The sequence below is a fragment of the Mytilus galloprovincialis genome, chromosome 13, assembly GCF_965363235.1.
Source record: "Mytilus galloprovincialis chromosome 13, xbMytGall1.hap1.1, whole genome shotgun sequence".
In the NCBI taxonomy this organism is placed as follows: Eukaryota; Metazoa; Mollusca; class Bivalvia; order Mytilida; family Mytilidae; genus Mytilus; species Mytilus galloprovincialis.
In genome coordinates, this window is record NC_134850.1 from 69,834,793 (window position 1) to 69,853,987 (window position 19,195).

Sequence of the window (19,195 nt, forward strand, 5' to 3'; positions counted from 1 at the left end):
TCTACGTTACATTACGTTATAAATTCAACGTTTAAGAGATATATAAACATTAAATTGTTAACAACATTTTAACATAGAATAGGAATAACATTTTTCCATTTAAGGTGTAACAAATGCCACTGTCTAAAGTGGCTGTAAATATCCGTTTGATTTGCAATGATCTTTAAAAGCAGTATGTTCACGAGCTATTCAGCTGAATCAATACTGTTCGATCGAATTCAATTTTTGGTTTTGTTTCAAAAAGCGAATGCAAACAGAGATATTTGAAAAATATATCTGTCCTTTTCAAAAGAAATGTTGTGATTGTTATCCGTATTGAGTTATATATGTTTTGCTTTCTGAATTATCTGACAATAAACAGTAGGCGTGAATTTCCGTTTTTGTAACTCCTGTGAAAGGAATCGTACTTTCTTTTGTGTTTTTGTTTCGTTAGTTTGCGTATCAACACTAGTCTAGTCAAAATAAAGTTTAACGTCAAAAATATTACAATACAATAAATGTTCGTGCAACTTGAATAATAAGTTATGTCTTAAAATCGATTACATATTTGCTTATAATTTCCGTGTAAATTACGTAACGTTCGGGCTACCGTATAGTAAAAAAGTGCACAAATGGGAAATAACCGCAATGTAGCAGATGAATTTGCTGTTTTAGTATCAACGATTTTGGTAATTGGCGGTATTGGTAAGTGTTTTAATGAAGTAAAAGACAATTGGTTGTATTATACACAGCAAAAAGTGCCACGCATGTTTCACGCATGATAAAGAAAACGTGTGTAAAACGTATGTTTTTTGTGCGTTTAACGCATGTTTTTTACAACATGAGTATAACAGGCGTGCAAAAACATATATTAAATATGCGTTACAAAACGCATGAAATATTTCACATGTGTAAAACATGTGTAAAATACAAACTCATGTAAAATACATGTTTTACATGCGTTTTACATGAATTTCAAACTTATATTTTTTTTATGACTGATTTTTTTATCTTTGGCTTATTTTTTTTTAGTTTTGTAGTGGAAATTAACCGTTTATAAATGAAAGACATGATTGGAACCCCTCCTTTATCCTTGGTTGGGAAACCCCTTTGAAAAATGGGCTTTTGGCTGGATCTGCCACTGAAGAATGTAATAACTTGAAAAATAAATGAAAATTACAAAAACATGTCTGCCTAAAATATTTAATATTTTAATTTCAAAGCATTTTGTTAAGCTTGAATAGACAAAATTTACACATGGTTAAAATGAAATGCTGTAAAGTATGTAGATGGATTAATGTGTTAACTGACTAAATATACATTGTGATATTTGATATGCTGTCATTTATTGTCTTTTCCTTTACTTCTCATCATTGATGTCCTCCAATAGAAGCATGAGAGTATTATCCGACACAAGTTTGGTAAATTCTATATTTTGATTCAGTTTATATTAAAGTTCTATTCGTCACAGTCCTGTTGCTACAAATGACTGGAACTGCTTCCTAGCAGAGTTACTTCTCCTTTTTAATTTGCCCAAGACATTTCCGTGTGACAATTTCTTCTGTAAACATAAAAAACAGTGATTAAGTAAAAAGACATTTGTGATGTTTATATAAGAGATGTTGAATTTCACAAGAACTGAATGTAACTGAAAGTTAAAAGTTCACGAAAGGCAAATATATACTGAACATTCTTATGAAAAAAAATGCGCAAAATCAACAAGTTATTATACTTGTAATAAGTAACAAATGCAGTTTTCTAAAGCAGCTTAACTCCTGCAAAAAAAGCTAATCTGCAACATTTATTGAACTCATCCATGACTTTGGCTTGCCAAACTAACCTTTGAATTTGATAAAAAAATTATAAAAACAAACATGAAGTTGAACAATAGGATTGAGATTGACAATGCAATTTTCATTATACTTTCCATTTTAAAGGGGAACTTTTAATTCCTGTAAAAATACTTTCTTAGCACTTAATTTTTAAACTAGAAAAAGTCAAACACCTTCCTTTTTAACAGAAATTCGATGCATAATTGACCAAAGCTGATTATTAAACTGGTCTTAGCAAAGGTGGGGCCAGGTAAAAATTTGGTTGATTATATAGGGAATCACTGGAGCATGACCGGAGCGGGCGCCCTCTTAGGCAGTCAGTGGCCCCCTACTTATGAACAAATGATGAAAATTTCCAAAATCCTACATTTCACATAGGCTTGAGAGAGCTCACAATGCAATTTTCCATATCATTTATATTTCCAAGTAGCAACATATGTACAAACTACTATTATTTAACTTCACCAAAACATTGTATGGGAAAGAGAATGTGCAAACATGAAAAAAAACTGGATAAAATGAAAACTTGTTGCATTTACTTTATCCCTGCAATGTGCTGTTTTGCAAGACAAAATTTTAAAAAGATGAAAAAGTACTAACCTAACTTGATATGCAAATGCAGTGAAAAATTTGCGGCTAGCATATAGACATAATAAAGGACAGATTTTTTTCTGTAAAATTCCTGTTGCACATATTCATACCTTCTTCAGATGAAGGATAATTTATAGCATTGCACATTTGGTATTAACTTTGTCGGATTCAGTAAGCAAAATATTTACCACTTGATATCTCTTCTGATTTATTGTTTGTTGGGATGCTGTCCCACTAAAATATACTTTACACATTATTTTATTCAAAAACAGATTAACTATTAAACAAAAGTTATTGCAGAATAAAACTTCTTACCTGAAGAGTCCATTTTTTCTCCAGTGTCGATTACAAGTACATTTCCTTTTCTTTTCTTTGGTCACGTTTTTTAAACAGTGTCTTCTGTCCCAAAAGTCTTTTGTTATTGCATGTATTGACTTGCTTGGAAACTTTAATAAAAAAATATATCAGTTATAGATAATTAAACATGTTAAACAAAAATTGTAAAACGAATTTCTCCAGTCTGATAATTACATCTATACATATATATATGTGTACGGGAAAACATGGTTTATATATAATGTTTGAGTTTTTATTAGCCCTTAATGAGCTTTCAATAACTGAAAGTACTATTAAGTTTTGATTGTTTGTCTTCATGTTAGATTTTTTTAGCTTTGTACCAATTCAATGAATCAAAACAATTTCTAACCGATTTCACCACTTTGTTCCTCTTTTGTGCTGTTACACAACAGTCCCAACATTCTATTTATGCCTGTTCCAAGTCCGAATGAAATTTAGTTGTTGTTTGATGCAGTCTGCCATATTTGATTTATTTTGGCAAATCGTTTTACATTTTGTCATGTCAAGCCTTGATGGCCTGTTATACATTTTTTTTTGTAGCTGACAGTATGAGCTTTGTTCATTGTTAAAGGTAAAAGGTGTCCCATATAGATTGTTAAATCCAGTTCATATGGACATTAGTAGATAGTAATCTCATAAGCAATCATACTACATTGATCTCCTTATTTTCAATATTATTATTCAAAATTGTATTATTTTTAACACATGTATAATTAGTCACAAGGAATATAACTCAAGTTACAATCTAATGTAGCTTAGTTAATAAAGCTGCCAGTGTAGTGTGCATTCCAACACAAAATGAGGGTTTGGATGGGGTTAAATGATTAGAGAATAATGCCCTTAAATAATGAAGATTAGAGAATAACGGGCAAAAAAAATAAAGATTAGAGAAATGCGTGGCCTAAAAATATAATGAATATTGAATGATTAATAAAAGAAAACGCTAAAAATTAACTGTTAACAGAATTGTTCCTTCTTAAAATTTAAAGAAAATTATCAAAATTATCATTGTAAAAATATGATAAAAGTGAAAACAAAGTTGGTAAACCTTTTTTGGTTTCGTGATAACAGACTATAGGATTCAGTCAGTGTGAACTGGTTTCTCCAATACTGGACATGGTGAACTTTGTCATTTCCTGTGTACTACTATTTAATTTTTTACGACAATTCTTGACTTATTAAGATATTTTTCGCTGGAATTTACTGATTATCAAAGTCATGTGATTCGATATGGTGGAGTTGACCTGCAGTGCCTCGAATAGAACGTCTCTCAGTCATTTTGAAAATTCAAATTACAGTAACACATTGCGTAGACTGAGGATGACAATCATGACAACTTCAAAGCGACACAGGATTTAGCAAGAACATATTGACTTCTATTTCACTATTCCACCAAACAGAAAGTAATGCTCTATAGACTACATTTGTATAACACTCTCATGAAAAAAAGTTCCACAGCAATAGTATCTAACTATATATACCGTACGGAAACATGTTTAACCCCAAATGCCTCAGCCTATTTTAATATAAGGGAGCTACCATTTAATATTTATGGGGGGGGGGGGGGGGCCTAGGATGAAATTTGAAAAAAATAACAAGGACAGGAGTTTTGAGTAAAAAAAAAGGCAGGATGAGACACTTGCAAAAAAAAAAAAAGTCAGGACGACAATTTAGGTAAAAAAAAGTCAGGATAAACTAAAAAAAAAAGGCAGGACCGAACAGAGTAAAAAATAAAAAGGCAGGACAGAGATTACAGCTAAAAAAAGGCAGGACAAAATTTTTCATCCTAGCCCCCCCCCATAAAAATCAAATGGTAGCTCCCTAATATAGCTGAATAATGATCCCCAGACAGTATAAGCTCTATATAGATTTAAAGTCGTAAGTACAAACCATTTGATTTGAGGAGACAGTCTTAGATATTTGAGATAAAAAAAAATAACTCTGATTTTTGCCTTAAACAAAAATCTTGTCCACTTTTTTGCTATTAGAAATGAAAATTCCCAACAGAATTATTTAGCATTAAATGAACATGATGAATAAAAGCGGGCATATTTATTTGTGGCATGGGGGGTTTTCATGTCTGACCGGAATGTGTGTTTCGCCGAACTGATATATATGGAATACCTTTTTCAAGACCAGACTGCAACCTGCCTGCTGGGTGTGGCCTTTATGTCTTCATTTGTCGGCCGGCATTCATCAATTCGTTGTCATTTCAGACTCATTCTTAGTCTTTGATTGATTTGGAACCCTTTACTTCCCTTAATATTGTTGGGTGAAACATATCAACCAAACATTTGGATAAAATTGCTTGTTTGTCTTTTTTAACTCGTGTCGGTAGTATTTCAAATTCAATCGAATAGCCCAGCGTATATCTTGTTCACGGCCGACACTCGGCTAACCGAGAGATTGGTCGGTTAATCTATATTGAGTATGCGGCTATATCGGCGGTTGGTCTGTTAATCGGGTTGGCTAAAGTCTGTTAATCAGGTGTTATCGAGAAAATCATTGAAAACTCAGCATGTTTCATTGTATAACCTTTTAAATATATGTTTATCATAAAAAATATTTATGTCTAACAAAACTATTCGATGTACTGAATCCAGTGGTGTAATTATTATTTTTCTAACTTCTATGTACGATCTATAAAATGAAAAGGCAAGTTACTCATCAATAAATTTATACACATTTTACACACAAAATGTACACAAAATGACACTTGTGTTGAATTTACTTGCATGCAATATTTTGAACATCGAAAAAAGACAGGCATTATGTGTGTTAACCAAATTGATATCATTGTGTGAAAAATCTACACGAAAATCCGTATTTTGGTGACATAAATCAATCTTTTCTTAAAACCTGGTCTGTAAATGGGTCGGATGTATAAAACCCGGTCTGTTAATTGGTCTGTTAAGAGTTATGAATGACAATAAAAGTATAATTTTATTACTATATAGTGTGTTAATTTGGTAGGCTCAAGACGAGCGGCTAAAATATACGGAAACAACACTTGAGCAGTGTCCAGAACATAAAGTATATACGGAAACAAAACATGAGCAATGGAATATAAAATATACGGAAACAAAACATATGAACAATTAACAATTTAGGCAATGGATATTGAAAATTGATAAAAGTGGTTTAAAAAAGTGTTAAATTAAAGTAAAATTAATTTTATCCGAGAATATATTCTGTGGATTATGTTTTATTGTCATGAATGACACCAATTTGTCATCTACATTGGTAACCAGTATATAAATCAGAGATTAACGTCGTAATGTAACTAAAATATATTGGGATGCCTAAATATAAAGAATAGAGAAAGAATAATGAGTAAGATAAATAAAATGTATAGAAAAGTAACATAACAATTTAAAGAATACAGAAATAATCAACACCCCAATTCGGACCCTCATGGTATACACGATAATCTAGATGGAGATACAGAATATAAATAAAAGATAAGGACAGTAGAGAGTGATGCATTGCTAAAAAAGAGAGAAAAAAAAATAATTGTTTAAGAATAAAGACATGAAACCACCCTGGGTGTTGAAACAGTAACGGATTGCGATGTACTTATATTGGTAACCCGAATAATTCAGTCGTTATATTCCGCTGATCTACGAAGGCTACATTTGTGGGTGAAAATCGGACACGGAAAGGGCTTGAATTATTCGAGTTATCATATTGGTAACAAATGCTTGAAGTTTACATGTGGACAACTGCAGTTCCCACTGCACATATGTAGAAAAGGAACTAACGAAATAACATGAATTTAAACTTAATACAACCAAATGTAGCTACGTTCGCTCCTTTCCATTTACTTCTTTAGAATGATTTATAAACAACAGATGATTAAGTAATAGAAGAAAAGAACCAATTGGATGATGCTGACGAATTAGGGTTAAACGTCCAGTGACAAATATCATGTGCATATGAGAACGACAACACGTTATATGTACCCTGTGTTGTATTAGAAAGACACGTTCAGTCGGATTTAAGAACATGCCACTTTTTGCAGACACAAAAATTAAGGCAGATTGAAATCGTTAATAATATATTCATGCATATTCCAGCGGCCAAACCAGATCACGCTATATTGAAGTGACACACTCTTCAATAAAATGCAATTTAAAGAAAGTCAAAATAAAAATGCGTTTACTGGAAGGATATTGCTGCACCGTGTTATCATTTTTTTTACTCAAGAATCTCTCATTCTTAACTTTTTCAATGGGAAAATATAAAGGTAGCAAAAAACTATTTTCGTGGCTAAATAACTCTTAACTGACACAATTTCAATTGTCCAACCCATTAACAGACTTTATAACTCATAATTTTCACTAAAACGTGGTATTACTCACGTTATATTACAATTATGAAATATTTACTAATGTCAATTTATATGCAAAAACCAAAGTAGTATTTTTTGTCTTTTAAATGATATCTAAAATTGTTTGTTTCGCCTTTTATTAAAAAAATTGCTATGCGTGTAGTCATAAATACTACATACTTGCGCGACGCCTTTTACTTTTACTGAAAATTGCGCAGACTATGAAATGTTTTTAAAGGTGGAAAATGTTCTATGATAGATATCATTTTGTCAGACACTTTTCTTTTTTTGATTTGATTCTTATAATATGCAAAAAATCTGTATATTTGATAGAGTTTAACACTAAATTGTGCGTTTTACTCTTAACAGACGTATAGCCAACCCGATTAACAGACCAATCTCCCATATAGCCGTATACTCAATATAGATTAACCGACCAATCTCTCGGTTAGCCGAGTGTCGCCCGTGTTGTTAACAACAAGAACTCTGTGAGGTTATTCAAACTTGAATTTTCCATGCCTATGTTTTACTGACAAATCACACATTAAATGTATCAGTACATAGCTGTTGGATCCCAACTATCATTTAATGATAGAAATTAATAGGGAGATACAGCATCTAAAATGTCCAACCGTTACACCTTACCAGCAACTACAAAATATGCATGCTCCATGCCAGGAACCGTTTAAAAAGTGCATATTTCACTTATTTTAAGTTTTAAGTCCTAAAAAGGGGCCAATTTATTTTTTTCTTCTTTAAAAAACCTGAACCCGCCCCTGTTTATAGCTGACTATGCGGTTGGCTTTTGCTCATTGTTGAATGCCGTACAATGACCTATAGTTGTTAATTTCTGTGTCATTTGGTCTCTTTGAAGAGTTGTCTCATTGGCAATTACACCACATCTTCTTATATGTAGCCAAAATCACTGGAAAGAACTGATGAGAACTTGGACTTGTTACTTCAAGGAACTAGCACTTTAATCATGCAGAACAATACACATCAACACATCATTGTTGAGAAACAAATGAAAGCCTTGATGTTGTTTGGAAATCACGGTACTCATTCATTTAAAAGAATGTTTTTTACTTCTTTTTTTTAAGTTTAAAGAAAACTGGGGAAAAAATTAGAAAATAATGCGTAAAAAATCACTTTTAAAGAATAGACTTATTTTTTGAAGATTAGAGAAAAAAGGGGTGAAAATTAAATGTTTACAGAATAACAGACCCCCCCCCCCCCCCATTCAGACCCTCCAAAATTGCATATTTCTTAATTTATTTAACACTGTGTCTGAATTCTAGTCATTTTGTCATGTTTGGAAACCTGGTCAAATGGGCACCTAACATGCCTAAGCCACCTTTGATAGTTAATATGGCATAACAAGTCAAATCCGCCCCTTGTTAATTCGGGTAACCCGCAGTAGTTAATTCCATACCCAAAATTAATATTATGTTTTGCAAGTGAACTGTTGAAGACTCCCATAACAGTGGCGGATCCAGAACTTTTCGTAAGGGGGGCCCGCTCCAGTCATGCTTCAATGATTCCCTATATAATCAACCAAAATTTTCCCACGAAAGGGGGGTCTAGCTCTGTATAAACAATCAATGGAGCTACAATAGATCTGTTCCTACTGGAACCTATATTTATTATAATGAACTTTGATTTCATGACAACTGCACAATACTAGCAAACAATAGTATTTATTGTTTTCAAGTATACAGGTAAAAGCATAGGCAGATCCAGGGGGGGGGGGTGTCTGGGCGGCCCACCCCATCTTTTTTGGGAAAAATTTGGTTGATTATATAGGGAATCATTGGCGCATGACTGGAGCGGGCCCCTCGTTAGGTCAGTCAGCGCCCCCCCCCCTCCCATAGGAAAAGTTATGGATCCACCACTGAAAAGATCAGGAAAATCAGGAAAGGCAGATTATCAAAAAAAAAATCAATGATAAAATTTAAGTGTTTTCTCTTCTTTTTATCCTCATCTGTATATACTGCAGTAGAGAAGAGAACCAATAATTACTTTCAAATTAAAGATGAAGACCGTTTTTAATATCAGGTGACAGTTAAAAAATCAATTGTAGAAGGTGCCCGTCCAGTAAAATTATTTAGAAATTACAGAGTTTTTTCATGTTAATTAATTCACCGTATTGATATACTTACACTGAGTGAGTCTTTGCAAAATTGTTCATTCTGTTAGGTACATAGTGGCAAGTGATAGTCATACCGTATTTTATTTTTAAGTTGTACAAAAATAACCGCGGGAAATACCATTACACTGGCATGGAGACTCAGAGGAAATTACGGAATCCACATTCATATATTTTATTTTACGGTCCAATCGGTTACATACAATTATTAATCATGTTTACTTGTTTTTATTACTTATGAATCTACGCATGGATTTCAATCATTTAATGCCGTTTATATGGAATTTTTAATGCTTCGCCTTTGGTTTAATATTAGCCCGTACGGTTCACCCGGAAACGAGCGTTCAGACAGACGACACTGATATTGACGCAGCTGACTAAAGTTCTCGTCAATTTATTTCCCCGGGAAACAACGTGATTTTATGTTTCCCCGAGAAACAACAGTTCAAAATAGTTCATGATATTCGTCCGCCTGCCTCTTTAACGTGGAGATAAAAATTTACTATAATTATGCTGCTGAATTATTGTGTTTCCTTATATATTTACAGAAAAAATATCAAGAACAGGTCAGCTTAAAGGTAAGTAATCTGTCTATTAAAATGAAAAATACACACACAAAAATTTAAAAATGAAAGATGCAATTTTCTCTTAAAAACAAACATTGAAAGAACAGAAATCAAAGTATTATGAAATTGTTTTTTAAAATTGTTTTAAATTCATAATGTTTTTTGTGTTGATATCCTATGATTTCCATGTTACCAGGGTGCAAATTTTGTCCTGTTTTTAATGTTTCCCAGGGAAATACTTTTTTCTTGTTTCCAGGGGAAACTTTTTTTATACTAATTTCTTAAAGACTGTATCATGTGTTCAACTAATTTGTTTTTATATTTGTACAGGAAAGAAAAACAGGTCAAGTACAGAGGAAGGGGAAAACAAACAGAGGTCAAATTCCCCAGGAAACACAAAAAAAAAGTTTCCACAGAAAACAGCAAAAAAATGTTTCCCCAGGATACACCAAAAAAAGTTTTCCCAGGAAACACCCAAATAAAAAGTTTCCCCTAAAAACATGAAAAATAATTAGAATAAAAATACGCCCCCTTTGACATGGGTTTTACAGACGGATGGGGGAGGCCCTGATAGCTAGTATGTGTTTGTATTGTAATATAATTTATTTTTATAGTAGCATATCTGTTAAACAATAATTACTAGACAACGCTGAAAACACAAAAGAAAATCTTTCCCCTGGAAACACAAAAGACATAAAAAGGTTCCCCAGGAAACACCAAAAACAAAAAAGTTTCCCCAGGAAACATAAAACAAAAGTTTCCCCAGAAAACATAAAAAAAAATGTTTCCCCAGGAACCCCCACGCCCCCAAAAAAAGTTCCCCCAGAAAAACACCCAAATAAAATGTTTTCCCTAAAAACACAAACAATAATTAGAATAAAAATACGCTCCCATTGACATGGGTTTTACAGACGGATGGGAGAGGTCCAGGTAGCTAGTATTTTTATGACCCCTGCTACCCTGGGGTGGGTTTGTATTGTAATATAATTTACTAATATAGTATCATATCTGTTAAACAATAATTACTAGACAACACTGGAAACACAAAAGAAAATGTTTCCCCTGGAAACACAAAACATAAAAAAAGGTTCCCTAGGAAACACCAAAAAAAAAGTTTCCCCAGGAAACATAAAAAATGTTTCCCCAGGAAACACCAAAGAAAAATGTTTCCCAACAAAACATAAAAAAAAGTTTCCACAGGAAACACCAAAGAAAAATGTTTCCCCAGAAAACATAAACAAAAAGTTTCCCCAGGAAACACCAAAAAAAAAATGTTTCCCCAGGAAACACCAAAGAAAAATGTTTCCCCACAAAACATAAAAAAAAGTTTCCCCAGGAAACACCCAAAAAAAAGTTTCCCCAGGAAACACCCCAAAAAAATGTTTACCCAGGAAACACCAAAAAAAAATGTTTCCCAAAGAAACACCAAACAAAAAATTTCCCCAGGAAACACCAAAAAAATTGTGTCCCCAGGAAACACCCCAAAAAAAATGTTTCCCCAGGTTGGGTTTGTATTGTAATATAATTTACTATTATAGTATCATATCTGTATACATGCATATGTATATCCAATTTTGAACAATAAAACGTTTTTGACCGTCAAAATGATAAATTTCAAAACACCAGTTCCAGCTGGTATAAAGGAATGCTATTAAATAATTTACCACAAAACAACAAATTTTAGAACAAGTGTTGTTGAGATACACAGAAGGTGTCAACAAGACAATAGATAAGACGAATAATACCTTCTGAAATTGTTATCTTCTGCTTTAGTGTCAATGCTGTCTTTCTGTTTCTTTTAGCATGACTAAGCAATATTTCTTTTGACAACTTGTTATCTATAAAATAAAGGAAAACATTACATGTATATTTTGTTCACTGCAAATATCTGAAAAAAAAGAACATGAAAGAGATATCTAATCACGTTTTTAAACATTTCCCTATCTTTGATGTGCTATACTATATTTGTCTTTCAACAAATTACACACAAAAACGTCTATATATGTAAAGATTGACTAAATGTTCCAAACATATTACCAATGTGAAGTGCTTTCGCTTCCAGTTGCTCAGCTTCTGCACATATTTCGTCAATCTTTCTTTTGATGTTTTCTTTTTCCTCTGTTGCTAGTTTCCTTTCTTTTTCCTCTATTGCTAGTTTCCTTTCTTTTTCCTCTGTTGTTAGTTTCCGTAAATCACACAAATTAAAACATTCAGATCAAATTGCAGTGAACAAATTATAGACCAGTTAGTGTCTTACCCATATTTTCTAAAATCTTTGAAAAAATATATGAAATTCAATTAACTGATTATTTTGATAAAATATTTAATCCATTTTTGTGTGCATTTAGACGTGGACATGGATGTCAGACCACACTTCTCAGAGTGTTAGAAGACTGGCGAGAAGCTCTTGATAAAAACCAGTACATTGCAGCAGTATTAATGGATCTTTCTAAGGCTTTTGACTGCCTGCCTCACAATATTATGCTAGATAAATTATCAGCATATGGTTTAACCCCCAATGCAGTTGCTCTTTTAAAGTCCTATTTATCTAATCGAAAACAGCAAATTAAAGTCAACAATGTTCTGAGTGGTTGGGCTGACATCCATAAAGGCGTACCACAGGGTTCGATACTAGGGCCATTGTTGTTTAATATATTTATAAATGATATTTTTCTTTTTGTTAAAAATGGTAGTTTATATAACTATGCAGATGACAATACTTTATCTTTTTGTACTCCAGATTTCGAGTTATTAATTTCAACTTTGGAATCTGATTCAAAAATACTTATTGAGTGGTTCAGGGTAAATAAAATGCAAGCAAATCCTGACAAATTTCAAGTTTTGGCTGTTGGCAAAAAGACCTTTGAAAAGAACCCATCTATACATATTCAAAATTTGAACCTCACATGTGAAAAAACAGTAAAATTATTAGGCATTGAAATAGACTACCAGCTAAATTTTGATGTTCATGTCAGCTCAATCTGTAGGAAGGCATCACAGCAATTAAATGTTTTAAAACGTTTAGGCTCATTTTTGGATAGACTTAGTAAACTTACTATATTTCATACTTTTATTCTTAGTAATTTTAATTTTTGCCCTTTGGCATGGCATTTTTGCACTGAGAAAAATTCCAAAAAACTAGAAAAGGTGCAGGAAAGAGCACTCCGTTTTGTTTATGAGGATTTTACCAGCTCCTACGAGGACCTCTTACTTAAAGCTAAGGTGCCTTCCTTGCAGATCAGACGGATAAGAACAATGGCTCTAGAAACTTTTAAAATTATAAACAACATCGCTCCTGTGTGCTTACAAAATTTGGTGAATGTCAAAAAATCTAAATATTCTTTCAGGTATGTAAATATTCTTGAAATTCCACAGGTAAAGTCAACCCGTTAAGGTAAAAAATCGTTCAAATTTGCTGCGGCTACTTTATGGAACAGTCTTCCAAACCATTTCAGGACTGAAAACAGTTTTTCACATTTTAAAAGTCTTGTTCAGTCCTGGAACGGTTTGGAATGTCACGGTTCTGCTTGCAGATAATTCTTAAACTGTTTTATTATTTATGCTGCTTTTGGTTGCTCTGGTGAAGCATGTTTTTACTTCATTCTAAATTTGTTGATTATTTTTATTGCATGCTATGTATGTGAGATTCAACTTTGTATTACAGGTTGTTTTATATGTCAAAATGCACTGTTTTTATGTTATTTATATGTTTTTATATTCGGTCAAAAGCTCCTTAGAGCTTGTGTTGCTTATTTGTACTCATGCCGAATCAAAATAAAGTTTTCTTATCTTATCTTATCTAACATCTGAAATAAGAATCCAGGAATTTTTTTAATTAACTTGTCTTCTACGAGAGTTGTTATTGATACAATTTATTTTATTTTTCAATTTGGACTATACTTTTAGGGACAATAAAACCATAAATCTACAGGAAAAAACGCACTTAGTACTTATTTATGGATATGTTTGTACTTCTCCTGTTTACAGTAAACATATTTTTTTCTCATAATGATATAATTCGCACTTCTAATGTACAACTTCATTTTCGTGGGTGTTAATATATTATTAAATTATCATGCAAGAACGACGTAAATAATAGCAATACCTGAAGACTCCATGGTCTAAGATGATGAACTTGACGACATCTTATTGAAACATAACAAAGATGTAATAATGAAAAAAATGGAAGTAAAATAATGTTGATATTACTTTTACTATTATTCAAAAATCTAAGAAATTGCTAAAATACACAAGAAAGTATTAACACAAATAATTGTTGACTCCAAAAAGCATACCAATCAACGGATAAAACAAACTTAAAAGTTCCCCTTAAAACTTTAAAAATATGCTTCCCCTGTAAAGAGAAACCAATACTAGGTGTCAAAATTATAAATTAACGGGCGTATGACATTTGCGCCGATTTCATATTTTCATTTGCGCCGATTTTATAATTTCTCTTATTTAGATTTACAGGTAAGTTAATACTTTTTATATGTACTATAACTTGAGGGTATATTGGTTAATCTGGTTATCAACATTGTTCACTTATGTTTAATAGATATAGGAAGATGTGGCATGAGTGCCAATGAGACAACTCTTCATCCAAGTAACTATTTATAAAAGTAAACCATTTTTAAGTTTATTTTGATTCATATTGTTCTTGAACTTCGTTGTAACGCGATGGACATATTGCACACTTAAACGAGCCAAGGAGTCAATTCTTTTATGATCGACGGCCATACATATCGGTAGGCGAGTGTCCTGAAAAATAACATATCTTACCGATGTACCACCAAATCGTGTAAAGCCAGAGACACAACGGATTCTGATGGGAAGACTGTATATAATTGTCAAAACACAGAAAGAACTTAACCATGTGGCAGTTGACCGAAAGACTGAGACTAAAAACTACGGCGGGGTACGGTCAAGGAAAAAGTCTGGAGTTGATCTAGTAGGCCTTCTTTAAGAATGGGATGAAGAGTTGTCTCATTGGCACTCATACCACATCTTATAATATCTATTCACCTGTATTTACCTGTAATTTACCTGTAAAAAAAATCGGCGCAAATGTAAGAAAAAATCGGCGCAAATGCAAAACGCCGAAATTAACATGTAGTTAAACAATAATTACTAAACAACACTGGAAACAAATAAAATGTTTCCCTTGAAAACACAAAAAAAATGTTTCCCCTGGAAACAACAAAAAAAAAAATTTTCCCGATAGAAACTTAAAATAATGCTTCTCCTGGAAACCACAAAAATAATTAAAATTGAATGTGTCCCTTGGAAACATGAAATGAAATCTTTCCCAAGTAGTCAAAAAATGATTAGTACTGGACAAAAATGGAAACATTAAAAAAATGTTTCCCCTGGAAACACAAAAAAAAAGTTGCCCCTGGAAAAACACAAAAACAGTTTCCCCTAGAAACACCCCCAAAAAATGTTTCCCCTGGAAACACTAAATAAAAATGTCCCTCCTGGTAACACGAAAAAAATATAATTTAATGTCCAATGGAAACATGAAAATGAATTCTTTCCTAAGTAGTCAAAAAATTCTTACAAGGCAGACATAGAAACATTAAAAAATTGTTTCCCCTGGAACACCTAAGAGAAACAAATACTAGGCGACAAAATTTTAAATTAACAAGTAGATAAATAATATTTACTAAACAACTCTGGAAACACAAAAAAAAAAAATGAATGAAATGTGTTCCTTGAAAACATGAAAATTTTCTAAGATAAACCCATACTTGGAGGGGGGAAAATTGACAAGTAGTTAACAAATTTTAAGACAAACTTGGAAACATAAACAAAATGTTTCTGGAAACACAAAAATATATTTTTCCACTGGAAACACAAAAAAATGTCCCCCCCTGGTAATATTATCAAATGTTAATAGTATATACCAAATATCTAATAAATATATTCAAACATGAGGATGAAATGTTTGGAATATTGTCCTGACGGACAGATTGACAAACTATTGAATGGGCGGACATAATGCAAACTTGTCTGACATAAACAATGTTTCCCCTACTATCTACTAGAATTATAAAGAAAATAATTAATCAATCTATGAAAAATGAATATGACCCCTTTTCTTAAAATCTAAACATTTTTAATACATTATCTGTGATCTGTGTTACGTAATGTAATCAGTATACAGCGTCTGCTAAAATGGAAGTACGGTGCACTATTTTGTGCGTATGGTTTTCCATCGGCTACCGGTGGTTTTAAAAATTACATTGTTTCCCGGGGAAATTGTTTCTTAGGGAAATAAATTGACGAGAACTTTAGTCAGCTGCGATATTGACATCATGATTCGTGAAGCAAAACGCAAATTTTATGGAAGATATGAGATGCAGCTAGGACAATATAGGATATTTTCAATCTAGGACACTAAAGACGAGATGGGTAAGAATTCAACTTTAATATTTTATTCGATTAATATTTCACGAAGGATTTTTAAATGCCATTTCCAAAACTGATTTATTTATCCACAGTACTCGGGAGTTTGAAATCCTATCAATAACGGGGTAAACATATACCAAACTTGAATATCACAGTAGAGCTTCACTCGAATCAATCTTCTGTGATTTATCCAGTTTGAGTAAATTATAAAGACATGCACGAACTTAAGTTAAGACCGTAAAGTAGAACCAGATGACCATTTATGCTTACACTTCCGGAGCATCCGAGACCACCCCTTGTTTTTGGTGGGGTTCGTGTTGTTTATTCTTTAGTTTCCTATGTTGTGTCGTGGGAACTATTGTTTGTCCTTTTCATTTTTAGCCATGGCGTTGTCAGTTTATTTTCGTGTCAGTTTATTTTCGATTTATGAGTTTGACTGTCCCTCTGGTAGGGGAGACTGGGGTTGAATATGACACGGGTTGAATGAGACAGTGACTGTAAATCTTCCTTTAGAGAAGAAATTATGTCATATTTAGAAAGTTTTCGTGAAGTCTTTTTCAAATTGCATCGAGATAGAAATGGTTATGCAATAGAAGCGTTTTTGAAGATTTTATTAAGTAAAATATACTGAAAATCTAAGCCGTAAGTATTTTTTACGATGTTCGAAATATTTTTTATGCTATTGATATTAATGATACCTTGTAAATAATCAAGATATATAAATGAAGATAAAAATCCGGGGCTCAATGTGTGATATCATATAAAATTCAAGTACAATAAGTTTCTCCACGCCTGATCGCCACGTGACCAACACTTCATAAGGGCAGGTTGATACAGCACAAACGGGGCAGGTTGTGACAACCTCAGATAAGTATATTGTGAGTCTTTTCGCCCATTAATTCCAATAAGAATTATTTTCAATCCAAATAAGGGATATACACAAACAACATCTGACATAAAACACTTTTGTTTCCGGTGATTTTGTTTCAACGTAGGAGAAAACTAGATTGTTCAGTCAAAAAGACGTACAATTGGACAGTGAGGAAAAGTTATGAAATAATGCAACATAAACACAATGTAACCGAAAATGATATTTTCATTTGAGCAGCATCTGCTATATAAAACCTTATCCACAAATGGCAATGCAAACCACACTCAATCACATACCAACGCATCACTGAGTATATCATTTAACTGCAATATGTATATATGGCATTATATATATATACTTAAAGTCACCATTCATATGTCTTATAAAACAAAGCTTTTTCATTCATCTTACACAAAATAATTGTTAAAGGGTAATACCCTTTCAGTCCAACATTACACAGAAGTATGGTTGTATTTGAGCAGCATCTGCTAGTTTTTATACTTTTACAATTATGTAATGGAGTTTTATATATGACAGCACAAACGGTTCCTTTTTTTTTTATCTTCGTTAATATATCTTGATTACAAGGCCGTAACTACCCTTGAGGCAAGTGAGGCAATTGCCTCACTAAAATTTCGACACTGATTTTTTTTTTATACATATATATAAATATAATAGTCATTTGTTGTTCTGTCTCAACCTTAATTTCTATAACTTGTCATCATTCCTTTTAAACTATTTTTCCTGGATATAACTCAGCAACTCAACGGGTGATGTTTCTTGATTACATTAACCTAGTAATCGATAATCATCATGGATCTTTAGCCAGTATAAAACAGGCTCTTGCAGAAAAAGGAAAAGCGACACTGAAGGTAAAGAAGGAATAATACTAGTAAAATAGCATTTTGTGAACAGAGTCTGAGTATTGCATATAACTTCATTAGGATAAGTAGACTGACAATCAAGTACTGGTCGTCGGAAGGGGGCAGTCCTGTCTGCGTATTCATTTCACGAACTTTAATCTTTCTCTTTACAGATAAATAAAATTTAAATAATATGAAACATGAATGTATGGATTAGCTTTTATCCATGATGATGTTTCTTTAACCTTAAAAATTGAAAGAATATTCCATATTCCAATTTGACATTATTGAGGAATGGTAGAACCTTTAACACAGGATTTTGTCTTTACTTATTCGGGACTACGGAATTTCATTTCTTTATATTCGGGGTTTCGGAATCGGACACCCCCAACCCCTAACTCCTAAATTTATAGATTCTGGAACTAAAATACCACCAACTATTTCCAGAAATAATTTGAAATTACGGAACTACATGTAAACGTCATAAACTCCATTCCAATTCCGCTGTACCCATATCATATATACTTACTCTATAGATAGAATCCTATACATGTATCTTATCTCATTCTATCCCTAGTTTGTCTACTCTTTGTCAGCATAAAAGCGAGTTTAATATTTTGTAACTGCGACTGTATGATGGTGCTTACAGAAAAGCTTAATTCCCTTTTGCAAACAAAACTGTTACTACCGATGCTGCTACCGAATTGCTGATGGAGAAGGAATTGGAAGAAGTCATTGACCATTGTGTTGATGATAATGTGTTACCTTTAGAAACACAGACTGCCCTGAAACGACCGAAAACTTGGAAAAGAGCATGCATGAGTGGCGAGAGATTGTGCGGTTTTGCCATGCTCCATGTTCATCGCGTTAAGGATATCAGCAGACCAAATTATGATTCTGAAACGATTTGACTGAAAAATTCGGTAGATGTTTGTTCTATGTTCTAGCAGCAGACTCAAATCAGTGATGTTTGGATGATTATCTTACATATAAATTTAAATAAAGTTGTTATTAATTAAGTCTTAAAATATGAAAAAATTATATAAAAAGTGTCCAAATTCAAAACATTATCAAACTCTCTAAAAATGCCTAGAATGCAGGATTTTGCACCATTCATTTCATACCCTCCAAAAAAATTTTCGCCTCGCTTCGCTCGGCTCAATTATTTTGCCTCACTAAAATAAGATGCCTAGTTACGGCCTTGGATTATTTTACAAAGTATTATTAATATTAATAGTAATTTTTTTCG

At 32.6% G+C, this 19,195-nt stretch overlaps 1 protein-coding gene and 1 long non-coding RNA gene across 2 annotated transcripts in view; both read right to left on the reverse strand.

The window, feature by feature from the left end:
- The window catches only part of LOC143056090 (uncharacterized), a 124,407-nt gene that overhangs the window by 47,608 nt on the left and 57,604 nt on the right, over positions 1 to 19,195 (reverse strand). The window contains exons 7-8 of the mRNA XM_076229175.1: positions 11,839 to 11,973; positions 11,547 to 11,639 (exon numbers count right to left, since the gene is read on the reverse strand). Of these exons, the coding sequence (XP_076085290.1) occupies positions 11,547 to 11,639; positions 11,839 to 11,973 (228 nt within the window). The remainder of the gene's footprint in view (positions 1 to 11,546; positions 11,640 to 11,838; positions 11,974 to 19,195) is intronic.
- Positions 1,169 to 9,383, reverse strand: LOC143056461 (uncharacterized). The gene is made up of 3 exons (XR_012972359.1): positions 9,249 to 9,383; positions 2,718 to 2,848; positions 1,169 to 1,540 (listed from the first exon to the last, which is right to left on the reverse strand). It is a non-coding gene; the product is annotated as an uncharacterized LOC143056461 (long non-coding RNA).